Below are 13,675 nucleotides of genomic sequence, written 5' to 3' on the forward strand. Positions count from 1 at the left end.
TCCTATATCTTTTTCAAATATACCAATAGTTAAAAGTTATAAAAGAACAGATAGGCTCCATAACAAATAAACATGTGAAGTTGGTCACAAATCACAGGGAAAGGGCAGATGTATTAAATCTTTTTTTTCTCTTCAGTTTTTACAGATGAAAAAGACTGTTTCAATAGTCTTAGCAGTAACACTAATGATGTTATACGGATGGAACCTTTGTGGCTGACAGGAAATCAGGTACAAAAAAATGCTAGAGAAACTCAATGTAAACAAATCACCAGGTCCAAATGGTTTAGGCCTCATTCACATGGGAATATTTACAAGTACACATGTGCAAGGGCTATGTTTGCCTGCATGGGGATTACACTCGCAAGTTGTATCAAAGTGTTAAACTTTTTTACTTCCAATTTGCTATATATTCCTATATTTCCTATATTCATGGGACAAAGTGCCATAAGGAAAGCGGACTATCACTTCCAGGAATTTTGAATTAATCTACAGGCTCCCCTGGACTTGATTGATGCTATATTTATCTATTTTATCAGCTAGAGATGGGCCGAACAACCCCCTGTTCGGTTTGCGGCAGAACTTTTGAACATCGCAAAAGCTAGACACTCTGTTCGCCCCCCCCAGAAAAAGGAGGGTGTCAATATGACCGAGGTTGTCAGTGGGGCAGTGGACAATGTCAGTAGTTTTTAATTTTTATTATTTTATTACTTTTTACAAAACATGGAAAATCTACTAACAGAGTACATTTTTTACTGGGAACCTGAAATATGACAGAATCTTCTTAAATAAATGAAGAGAGGAATAGGCAGTGGAGGGTGAGAGGCATGAGTGGGAGGAGGGAGAGAGAGGAGAGGGAGGAGAGATAGGAATAGGAGGGAAAGAGACAGATGGAAAAGTAGGAGATAGATGAATTAAGAGGAGAAAGAGGAAGGGGGGAAAAGAGGTGAGGGGAGAGGAAGGGAGGTGAGCAAGTGGATGTAAGAGAGAGAGGTGTGAGAGAGAGGGGGGGGAGAAATGGGGGGTGAGTAAGAAAGAGATAGATGAGGGGGCAGAGGGGAGGTAAGAGAGAAAGAGAAGGGGTGAGAGAGAGGAAGGTGTGTGAGCAGGGCCGCTGATAGGGGGGGACCACCATTGCTCTTGTAGGGGGCCCGAGCACACAGGGGGGCCCACACAGAGAGGGGGATTAGTGATGGACAACAAATACAGAAATCTTCCTCCAGCACCTGAATCTGATCTGTCCCTCTCCCTGCTATCAGCTCTTATCTGTTGAGAAAGAGACAGTTGTCCCTCACTAATCCCCCTCCCTTGTGTGTGGGCCCCCCCTCCCTCCCAGCACTTATCTCTGCTCAGGAGTAGAGTTGAGCAGACACCTGGATGTCCATGTTCGGCGGGTTCGGCCGAACTTGAAAAAAAAGTCCGGGTCAGTGTCCTGGACTTTTTCCGAACTTTATCCGGACACCGAACTCCATTGAAGTCAATGGGGACCCGAACTTTCAGGCACTAAAATGGTTCTAAAACACCAATGGAAAGGGCTAGATTGCTGCAAATGGCAGCAAAATGTAGTTAAGAGCATGGCAAGTGCTCTTAAAAAAAAAAAAATTCCCCTTTAAATTAATTTTTTAATAGCAGATTAGAACAGCAATCTATAGTGAAATATAGCTGAACGCTGCACACAACAGACTGATAAAAATAGATTTTTTTCTCCCTCCTCCTCCTCCTCCTCCTCCTCAGTGGGCTCAAGTGAGGGCAAAAAGATTGTTCATTGCACCACCCCCCATACAGCAAAATCGATGTAGACTGTCCCTGCCTAATCTCCAGCCTGTCCCTAATATGCTCAATAAGATTGTTCACTGCACCACCCCCCCACACAGCAAAATCGATGTAGAAGACTGACTCTGCCTAATCTCCAGCCTCGCCCTAAAATGCTCTAATAACTTTCCCTGCCTGCACTCCGACCTGTCCCTGCATTCTTTTCGGACACATTTTTTCACAGAATCACTGTCTGTCCCTAATTAGCAGCCAGCACGTATGATATGTGCTCTGTCCCTAAACTACAGCAGAATGACGCAGCGCGCTGGGGCTCTCGAACTTATAAAGACATGGTCACATGCTTCAGATGGCCAATCACAGCTACTAATACATTAGTAGGCATGGCTGTGATGGCGCACACCAGTTAAACGCTTGTTGATTGGCTGTTGAAAGCCCGCCATTAAAAGCGCGCCATTACATACAAAACAGGAAATAAAATGACCGAACACGGATTTTAAACCCGAACATACAGTAAAGTTTTCGGGTCCGTGTTCGGGTAACAAAAATCCAATTATTTGGTACGAACACGAATAATACAGTCCATGTTCGCTCAACACCACTCAGGAGTTTATTTGTAAATTGTAACTTTGTTTCTCTCTCTCTGTCTCTCTGATCACTGAGCTCCAACTTGCCCAGCCTGTATATTTTTCTCATCTCATCTTTTTTATTTAACATAGTATTTTTTTTAGATTTAGCAGGAATTATGCGAGTTATGTTATATTTGTGTCTGCTAATAGTGATTTTGTAGTAATTTTAGCTAAATACATCTTTAATATTTTCTTGGGGGGGGGGCCCTGCCAGGTAGTCTGCAATTTCTAACAGCAGCCCTGTGTGTGTGTGTGTGTGTGTGTGTGTGTGTGGGGGTAAGAGAGAGAGAGAGGGAGGGAGATGATGTAAGAGATAGAGAGAGAGAGAGAGAGAGGGGGGGTAAGAGATAGATAGATGGGGTGGAAGAGAGAGTGGGCATGAGAGAGGTGAGAGAGACGGGGTAAGGGAGGAGAGAGGGGGCTGAGAGAGAGGGGGTGAGGGAGGAGAGAGGGGGGTGAGAGAGAGGGGTGAGAAAGATGGGGGTGGGAGAGAGAATGAGAGAGGAGGGGTGAGAGAGAAGGGGGTCAGAGGGAGAGGGGAGGTGGGAGTGAGAGGGAGAGAGAGAGAGAGGTGAGAGAGAGGGGGGCTGAGAGAGTGGGATGAGAGAGAGTGAGGGGGTCAGAGAGAAGAAGAGGTGAGAGAGAGAGAAGGAGGGGTGAGAGAGAAGAGAGGACACCCCCCATGCTACACCAGGAGACCACCCCCCACCCCCCAAAATTTACAGCTTTTAGATGCCTAATGCCGGTAATGTATAAAAGAAGAAAATGGTCGCACACCACCACGGAATCCAATGAAGAAAAGTTCCTTTATTCACCACTTTATTCATAAATGGTACAAGTTACAGCAGGGTAGGACAGTAGACGCGTTTCACACGACTGCTACATGCTTGTTCACTACATAGTGGTGAGCCGAGGTTCAGCACCCACCTTGAATTGTGAACTTTGACTAGCCTGAGCAGTGTTATCTCTCTTCATTGTAATGCCGGTAATGTACCTGGATGCTATCAGCAGGGTTATCTGATAACTGCATTATCCGTGGTGAAGGAGTCGGTGCTTTGTCATGTCATCTAATATCACAGACTATATGTATTTTTGCAGGCATTCCTAACAAGCTGTTAAATTACCTGACAAAACTGTGCTTTTCAGAAAAGCTACATCTCCCATATCTTCTTTCAAACATCTGCAATTAGAGAAGACACATATGAAAATATTACATCTTCGATACATTATACTGTGACTCATTTCTTTACTGTACAGAATGTATACAGAATATACACCTAGGAGATCATTTTCTACAGTGTAAAGTGAGACTAAGTGAACCTGATATTTGTAGTAGAGATTGACCGATTATCGGCAACACCGATATAGCGGAGGCCGATATGTACTTTCTCCGATATATCGGAATTGGCCTTTGGATTTACCGATATTGCCAATATTTTTGTGACATCATCGCGTATGTTGCGCCACGCGCCTCTGCAGCTCTTAGGCCGCCTCCCTCAGCCTCGTTAGAGTGTGTTTTACCCACCGCGGCCACACTGGAGTCTGCATGCTGCACAGTCGGTCGGTTGGGTGATCTACAGTGAGTGATCTAGTTCTAGTAGTTCTTCAAAATCACAGTGACCAATCACAGTCTGACACACATTCTGTAACACAGCCGCCACAGCCACCCACCACCCACAGCTGCCCGGTGCCAGCCAGCCAGCCACCCAGTCCCACACACCCACTGTGTACCAGCCAGCCAGTCATAGGCCCTGCCCGAGTCCTGACTTCTGACTGTACCAGCTAGCCAGCCACAGGCCCTGGGCCTGTACTTGCCAGCCACCACACAGGGTGCCAGCCAGCCAGCCACCAAAGGGTGCCGGCCAGCCAGCCAACCACCCGGTGCCAGCCAGCCAGGCACGAAAGGGTGCCAGCCAGCCATCAAATGGTGCCAGCCAGCCACCACAGGGTGCCACTGCCATCCAGCCAGCAACCAAAGGGTGCCAGACAGCCAGGGTGCCAGCAAGCCATCCACACACCCACCCGCTGCCAGCCAGCCACGAAAGAGTGCCAGCCAGCCAGTCATCAAATGGTGCCAGCCAGCCACCACAGGGTGCCACTGCCAGCCAGCCAGCAACCAAAGGGTGCCAGCCAGCCAGGGTGCCAGCCAGCCACCCACCCACCTGGTGCCAGCCAGCCAGCCATGAAAGGGTGCCAGCCAGCCATCAAATGGTGCCAGCCAGCCACCACAGGGTGCCACTGCCAGCCAGCCAGCCACCAAAGGGTGCCAGCCAGCAAGGGGGCCAGCCAGCCACCCACCCACCCAGTGCTAGCCAGCCAGCCACCAAAGGGTGCCAGCCAGCCAGCCATCAAAGGGTGCCAGCCAGCCACCACAGGGTGCCACTGCCAGCCATTCAACAAAGGGTGCCAGCCAGACACCCACCACAGGGTGCCAGCCAGCCAGCTATGCCACCCACCGCAGGGTGCCAGCCAGCCAGTCACCCACCACAGGGTGCCAGCCAGCCACCCACTCACCACAGGGTGACAGCCAGCCACCCAGTGCCCGCCACAGGGTGCCAGCCAGCCACCCACTACAGGGTACCAGCCAGCCACCCACCCACCACAGGGTGCCAGCTAGCCACCCACCACAGGGTGCCAGCCAGCCAAGTGCCCACCCACCCAGTTCCAACCAGCCAGCCACGAAAGGGTGCCAGCCAGCCAGCCAGCAAAGGGTGCCAGCCAGCCACCACGGGGTGCCGCTGCCAGCCAGCCACCAAAGGGTGCCAGCCAGCCACGCCACCCACCACAGGGTGCCAGCCAGCCACCCACCACAGGGCGCCAGCCAGCCACCCACTCACCACATGGGGCCAGCCAGCCACCCAGTGCCCACCACAGGGTGACAGTCAGCCACCCACCCATCACAGGGAACCAGCCAGCCACCCACCCACCACAGTGTGCCAGCCAGCCACCCACCCACCACAGGGTGCCAGCCAGCCACCCACCCACCCGGTGCCAACCAGCCAGCCACTGATTACGCTGCAGTCAGTGAAAAACTGCTAGAAAAAAAACTAGACAGTAGATTGGAGTCAGTGCCAGTGGACTACTGCTGCAGTAGAGCACCACTCACTGCTGCAATAAATTTAAATCACTACTGCAGTGGTGCAGTAGTGATTTAAAATTATTGCAGTGAGTGAGTGTCCTACTGCAGCGGTAGTCCAGTGACTCCAAATCAAATCCACTGTGTAGCTGTTGCCTTGCTTTTTTTCTAGCAGTTTTGCACTGACTGTGGTAGTTGCAGTGAGTGCCATACTGTGCAGAGGTAGTCCTGCACTGACTCCAGTCCAATCCACTGTGACGTGTGTAGCTGTTGCCTTGCTTTTTTTCTAGCAGTTTTGCACTGACTGCAGTAGTTGCAGTGAGTGCCATACTGCAGAGATAGTCCTCCACTGACTCCAGTCAAATCCACTGTGTAGCTGTTGTGTTGCCTAGCTTTTTTTCTAGCAGTTTTGCCCTGACTGCTGTAGTTGCAGTGAGTGCCATACTGCAGAGGTAGTCCACTGACTCCAATCCAATCCACTATCTTGCTGTTGCCTAGCTTTTTTTCTATCTGCTTAGTTGCAGTGAGTGCCATACTGCAGAGGTAGTCACTGACCCCAGTCCAATCCACTGTGTAGCTGTTGCCTAGCTTTTTTTGACTGCACTGCAGTAGTAAATTAAAATGATTGCAGTGAGTGAGTCCACTACTGCAGCACTTTATTATGCATTAATGCACAATCAGATGATGTGAAATGCAAACGTCCCTGCAATTGAAGTTTTCCTATCAGTTTTTATGCAGTTAAGGTGTGAAGAACGAGCCCTTAATGTTAAAAATGTTAATAAATAAAGATTTACGTGTTCAGTAACAGATTTGTGTCGAAATTTGTGTTTTTTTTTTTGCAAAATTTTACATGTGTGAAAATATTGGGCAATATCGGCCGATACTGATATGCGATCGGCAAAATATCGGTATCGGCAACGAAAAACCGACATCGGTCGATCACTAATTTGTAGTAAACACAATTAGCTCCAATTAGAAAAATTGGTGAATCATCAGTGAAAATGATGTAAAGTTTGTGTGAAAACATTTAGAAACTCCAAAGTCCTTATTTTAATTTAGTATTAATACCTAAAGATTATGTGCACAATTTTTAGACAAGTTGTATTTTTGAGGATTCATTTCATTATTGAACAACTACAGTGCTCTCAGTCAATTCAAAATGTTAATAAACCTCAAACCTGAATATTTAAAATGGTAAAAGTGAGGTTTTGGCTTTCTTAGGAGAATATCTATGTGTGTACAATTATTGGGCAACTATTAGGCCTAATGTACACTGCAGCTGGTAAACGGACAGTTAGGAGCATTTTGGCCTTTTTTTCAGCAGCCCCTGAAGTCTACTCAATGTTATCTTATTGGTACATGTACACCCAGGCATTTATAGTAATTTAGAAGCAGTTTAGGTTAGAAGCATTTTTCTGAAAGCAAAAAATCGTGTTCAGGACAGTAGTCTAGAGGCATTTGAAATGCCAAATGCTTGAAACAGCGAGTAGTCTAAAAGCAGTAACTTATGTTTAAAGGGGTTTTCGTTTATAGGGTTTGAGATTGATTTTACCTGCATTGTAGGCATTTGGGAGGGTCTACTGATGTTATCCGTAAAAAAACGATTTTAAACGCAATCGCTCATAATCGCCACTAAACGCCACTAAACGCCGCATGTCAAAGTGGCAAAATGGATGTTTTTTAACTGTCAGTTACTAGCTGTCAAGTTCCAGCGTTCAGAAGAGGTTTGCAAATGTCCTGTGTACATGAAACCTTATTGTGCAGAATTATTATGCAACTAAATTAAAAACTAAAATTTCCCCATCTCAGTTATTTTACTTTTATCTGTTAGTCCGGAGCTTCTTTGGGGCGACCTGGAGCGACCTGCATTGACTTCAATGTTATGAAGTCCGTGCCGGCCGCTCCGAGGTCGCGGTGCGAGCAGCGCGCCACGACCTGTGAGGTCGCCCCGGGAAGTCGGATCGCCACAGTGTGAACGGGGCCTTAAAGTAAGAATAATAAACAAGCAACTTAAAATTTACAAATAAACACTTCTGACATAAAAAAAAAAAAAAAAAACTGGTAACCAATGTCACCCCCTTCTTTTCAATAACAGTCATAAGCCTTCCATTCATGGAGTTTGTCAGTTTCTTGATCTGTTGACAATCGTTTTGTGCAGCAGAAACCATAGCCTTCCAGACACTGTTCAGAGAGGTGTACTGTTTTTCTTCACCGTTAATCTCCCATATAAAAGGGCCCACAAGTTCTCCATAGGGTTTAGGTCAGGTGAGGAAGGGGGCGTGTCATTGTTTCATCTTTAAAGCCTTTACTGGCTAGCCACGCAGTGGAGTACTTCTATGCATGCAATGGAGCATTGTCCTGCGTAAATATCATGGTCTTTTTGAAAGATGTAGACTTTTTCCTGTACCGCTGCTTGATGAAAGTGTCTTCTAAAAACTGGTAGTAGGTTTGGGAGTTGATTCTGAGACCATCTTCAAAGCAAAATGGTCCAACTAGCTCATCTTTAATAATACCAGCCCACACCACTACCCCATCTCCACCTTGCTGGTGTCTAAATTGAAGTGGAGCTATTTGCCCATTACTGATCCAGCCACAAGCCCATCCATCTGGTCCATCAAGAGTCACTCTCATTTCATCGGTCCATAAAACCTTTGAAAAATCTCTCTTCAGATATTTCTTGCCCCAGTCTTGACATCTCAACCTATGTGTTTTGTTCAGTGGTGGTCTGGTTTCAGTCTTCCTTACCTTGGTCATGTCTCTGAGTACTGAACACCTTGTACTGAACACCTTGTACTTCTGGGCACTGCAGGTAGGTTGCAGTTCTGGAATATGCACAGCACTGGAGGATAATCGGTTCCTGGTAGCTTCATGTTTGATTCTTCTCAAATCTTTGGCTGTTAATTTGCGTCTTTTTTTTCTCAACACGTTTTTTGCTACCCTGTTGATTATTTGCAACAAAACGTTTAATGGTTCCGTTTTTACGTCCCAGTGTACAGGTAAATAGGAGGGACAATATTAATAATGGAGCTAAGGAGAAGGTAGAATCCCTATAAGTAGGACTTCAATGGGAAGGCACTATGGGGAAAGTAATATTGGGCGTATGCTTTAGGCCCCCAAACTAGAGGGAGGAGGGGGAGGCGGACCTCCTTTCACAGATTGGAATGGCAGAAAGGATGGGAAATATAATTATAATGGGGGGCTTTAATTATCCAATTATAGACTGGACAGAAGGAACCGCGGATTCATCCAAGGCTCGGCAGTTCCTAAATGTTTTGCAGGACAATTTTATGGGTCAGATGGTGAACGCACCGACAAGAAACAATGCGGTATTAGACCTACTGATTACCAACAATACGGACCTGATCATGGATATAGAAATATGGAGCAACTTAGGAAACAGTGACCATAGGTCAATTAGTTTCAATATTAATCATAGTAATGGGAAACACAAGGGTAATATAAGGACACTGAATTTCAAAAGAGCCAACTTCCCAAAACTACACTCTTTGCTACACAATATAAAATGGGATAGAACCCTGGGAACAAAGAGCACGGAGGAAAAATGAAAGTGCTTCAAGAACATAATAAACAAAGGAATTGGCCAGTGCATCCCAAAGGGGAATACATTTAAAAGAGCAAAAATAAAGCCTGGGTGGCTAAACTCCAACATAAAAAGGCATATTAATACTAAAGAAAGGCCTTCAAAAAATACAAGGCTGAGGGGTTATTGGCAGCATTCCAACATTACAAAGAGTGCAATAAGAAATGTAAAGGCGAAATCAAGGTGGCTAAAATAGAACATGAGAGACATATAGCGGAAGGGAATAAAAAAAACCCTAATACATTCTTATATAAATAGTAAGAAAGTGAGACCAGAACACATTGGCCCCATAAAAGACGATGAAAGGAATCTGGCCACAGAGGACAGAGAGAAGGCGAAAGTGCTAAATAATTTCTTCTCTTCAGTCTTCGCAAAAGAATTGGTGGGCTACACTAACCCAGCTTGTAATGCTAAATTAAATAATACACCTCAGGAAGTACCCTCATGGTTAACAGAAGATATACTTAGAACTAAATTAGAGAAACCTAACATACTGGATGGCTTGCACCCAAGAGTTCTAAAGAACTCAGCCAGGTGATAGCCAGACCGTTATTCTTGATCTTTACACGCTAGTCTTCAGACAGGAATAGTGCCAGCTGATTGGAAAAAAGCCAATATTTAAAAAAGGGCCGAGATATATCCCGAGTAACTATAGACCAGTCAGCCTAACATCAGTAGTCTGCAAGATTTTGGAGGGGATGTTAAGGGACTATATACAAGACCTTAGTAATGAAAACAGTATTATTAGCAGTAATCAGGATGGATTCATGAAAAATCGTTCTTGCCAGACCAATCTATTAACCTTCTACGGTGAAGTGAGTTGCCATCTAGATAAAGGAAGGCCTGTGGATGTGGTGTGTCTGGACTTTGCAAAGGCATTTGACACAGTTCCCCACAAACTCTTACTGTACACACTAAGGTACATAGGTATGGACCATAGGATGAGTACCTGGATAGAGAACTGGCTCCAGGGGAGAGTCCAGAGGGTGGCGATGAATGGGGAGTACTCGGATTGGGCGGGTGTGGAAAGTGGAGTCCCAAGGATCTGTCCTGGGACCAATCCTGTTTAATTTATTCATAAATAATTTAGAGGATGGGATATCCAGCACAATCTCAGTATTTGCGGATAATACTAAACTAGCAGGCCAATATCTTCTATGCAGGATCTGGAAACCTTGCAAGCAGACCAGAACAAAATAATGGGGTGGGCAAATACAAAGCAGATGAGGTTCAATGTTGAAAAATGTAAGGTAATGCACTTGGGCGTCAGAAACACGAACGCAAGCTACTCGCTAGGGGGGGAACCTCTGGGTGAATCTAAGATGGAAAAGGACCTGGGGGTCCTAGTGGACAACAGGCTTGGCAGTGGCATGCAATGCCAAGCTGCTGCAAGCAAAGACAACAGAATACTGGCATGTATAAAAAAAGGCATTCACTCCAGAAATAAAGAGATTAATCTCCCACTTTACAAGACTCTGGTCCGGCCACATCTGGAGTATGCCGTCCAGTTCTGGGCACCGGTCCTCAGAAAGCATGTGCTAGAACTGGAGAGAGTCCAGAGAAGGGCAACAAAAATAATTAGGGGAATGGAGGATCTCAGCTATGAGGAAAAACTCTTGAGAGGGGATATGATATCAATGTACAAATATTGTACTGGTGACCCTAGCATAAGGAACAAACTTTTCAGAGAAAGGGAATACAATAAGACACGGGACCACTCACTAAAACTAGAGGGAAAAACGGTTTAATCTTAAAATACGTAGGGGGTTCTTTACTGTCAGAGCAGCGGGGATGTGGAATTCTCTTCCACAAGCAGTGGTATCGGTGGGGAGCATTGATAGTTTCAAAAACTATTAGACGTGAGGCAGAAATCTTACAGAATGACCTGAACAAAATAACAGAGTGGGCAACTTCATGGCAAATGAGGTTTAATGTGGAGAAGTGTAAGGTATTGCACTTGGGGACTAAAAACATAAAAGCACAATACACTTTAGGGGTGGAAACTCAGGGGGAATCAAAAATGGAGAAAGATCTGGGGGTCTTAGTAGAAGATAGACTTAGCAATAGCATGCAATGTCAAGAATATTAGCATGCATAAGGAAGGGGATGTATTCCAGAGATAAAACTATAATCCTACCACTTTATAAAACTCTGGTCCGACCGCATCTGGAGTATTCTGTCCAGTTCTAGTCGCCAGTCCTCAGAAGAGATGTGTTGGAGCTGGAGAGAGTCCAGAGAAGGGCAACTAAACTGATTAGGGGATTGGTGAACCTTAATTATGAAGAGCTCTTACAATCGCTTGATTTATTCTCCCTGGAGAGGAGACGCCTGAGAGGGGACATGATAGCGATTTATAAATACCTCAACGGTGATCTCAACATAGATAAAAACCTATTCAGTTGCAAGGAATGAATGAGGACTTGAGGCCATACAATGCGATTAAAGGAGAAGTGGTTTAACCTCAGGATACGCAGTGGGTTCTTTACAGTAAGGGCTACAAGACTGTGGAATTCTCTACCACAAATGGTAGTAACTGCGGGGAGTATGGCTACTAAAAGACTCTTGGACGTACATCTCAAGGATCAAAACATTCAGGGGTATGTGAAATGATTACGGCCAAACACTCCTACAACAGGTTGAACTGGATGGACTATGGTCTTTATTCAACCTCAGCTACTATGTAACTATGTAATTATGTAACTATATAACGTTTATTTCTCCACTGAAGCAAATTCAATCATGCTTTTTAGGGGTTTGTGTGCCGTCTTCTGGATCAACTGTATGTATAGGATTGTGTATATGGAGGTTTTCAATTTGTGTGCAGGTTTTCTGTTCCCTTTCTTGGTGGAACTAGATGGACTTGTGTCCTTTCTCTACCTGACTAACTATGTAACTGTATGTAACTATGTAATTCAACACGTGTGTGTGTGCGTGGGGGCGGGGATTGCATCGTTGCAGAGAAAACACTGCTTACCTTTCAATTAAGGCTTCCAAATATGGAAATTAAATATTCTTCTTTTGTTGATAAATAAACAAATGGTCAATTGAAGACAAATGTATGAAGCATAGCATAGTCATGTGCATTGCTGTAAGTTCTTTAATTGTAAATTGCATACACTCACTGCAGCCTGAATTGTATGGACAACACCTCTCCTATTATAAATAACTGCTCTCAGTCCTAGACAATGGAAAGCTAAAATTTCCAAATATTGTATTGTTTGTCCTAATTTCCTTCCTTTTTTGGAGATATGGCTGCCTGGGAATTAGAGCTGATTGACCCCAGTAATATAAATCTGGGGCACACATATTATGTGTGCAGCCCCCTCTCAGGGATTTCCATAAAATAGTCTTTGTGATAACAGTAATGGCAGGGTCCATTCCTACGAGGTGCTTGACTGCATGTCCCATGCAGGTCTGTGTTTTCCCGCCATGGAGGTGCACAGTAATTGTAAGTATTTCTGTGTTGGCAGTCAACAGAAGTCTATTGGGACATGTGGTTGCACGGACAGAGCTGCTGTGTCCCAATATGACATGCAGGTGAGTTCAGGGACCTGCACCCACATATACCCTCATGTTATATTGGGACACAGAGGCAGTCACAAGTCACAATAGGCTTCTATGGACTGCTGGCAAAGAAATACACACAATACCTGTACATCCCTGTGCATGTCCATGTTTTCCAGCAATACAGTCGAGTGTCCCATGTCTAATTATACAATTTTCTTTAGATACACCTTCAACTATGTTGTGCATGGGCCTGATTGCATATACATTTAAAGTGTTTAGGTCTGACCTCTTGTTGGTTATATATGGTTTTGGTAAATCTAAAGGAAAGTTGTACAAGAACATTGTATAATGTATGGCTAGCCTTAGACTCATCAGAAGTAATAAAAAATCAATTACTAGAAGCCATGAACATAGAAACAAAAAAGGATTTTCATGTTTTTCAGCTCAAGAGTCATCTGGTTCTTTCTGTTTACCACTGAACAACGTAATTTTTCAAAAAATCAATGCAGCTTATTAGAATCCTCCAATCAATGCTTTGAATGGGCTATAGAAGAACAAAGGTAAGCTGTTGAGTGGGATGTCTGAGCTGTTGTTTTTACTCACCTGAATGCTCCATGGTCGTCATAGTATGGCTCATCATGGCTGCTCTTACAATTCTTCCCTTCCTCTCCCTTACATTGCTTGCAGAGGTTGGTTTGGGTTGCTCCAGGGATGCAGGAGTCTGAGAAGAACTTTGACATGGCTAAATGAAAGTAAGTTCATTAACAGTTTGAATCAGAGTAAAGTGAACAAAATAATACAATGAAAGGTATGCTGTTTTATGTTAATACAAAGTTGTTAGAGTTTGTTATAAGTATGGTCCTTTTTCATCATAGCTGTTGCTAAATTGCCTAAATTTTGCTAACAACTTGTTAATATAGATAAGTGTCTGAGGCAGTGGCATATCATCCATGTGAGGGACCATCCATGTGTGTAGGGTGGGTCACAGTGAGCAACCCCCTCACCGGGGGGCCCGTGTGCAGTGAACACCCTGCACACATGGATGGTCCCTCTGGTTCACAGCCGGTGTGGCAGGAGGGACAGCTGTGAGCACAG

The 13,675-nt window shown here is 44.9% G+C and overlaps 1 protein-coding gene across 23 annotated transcripts in view; it reads right to left on the minus strand.

Annotated features, from left to right (window-relative positions):
- Positions 1–13,675, minus strand: part of LOC309549656 (thyroglobulin-like) — a 330,286-nt gene that overhangs the window by 24,943 nt on the left and 291,668 nt on the right. For 22 of the 23 annotated variants that reach the window (XM_082250044.1, XM_082250039.1, XM_082250054.1 and 19 more), the window contains 2 exons: positions 13,184–13,322; positions 3,521–3,576 (listed from right to left, as the gene is read on the minus strand). The exons of the other annotated variant lie outside the window; for it this stretch is intronic. In XM_082250044.1, coding sequence (XP_082106170.1) covers positions 3,521–3,576; positions 13,184–13,322 — 195 coding nt within the window. The remainder of the gene's footprint in view (positions 1–3,520; positions 3,577–13,183; positions 13,323–13,675) is intronic. 23 annotated transcript variants of the gene reach the window in all.

The sequence above is a fragment of the Pelophylax lessonae genome (assembly GCF_965119305.1).
Source record: "Pelophylax lessonae genome assembly, chromosome: 3".
Taxonomy (NCBI): Eukaryota; Metazoa; Chordata; class Amphibia; order Anura; family Ranidae; genus Pelophylax; species Pelophylax lessonae.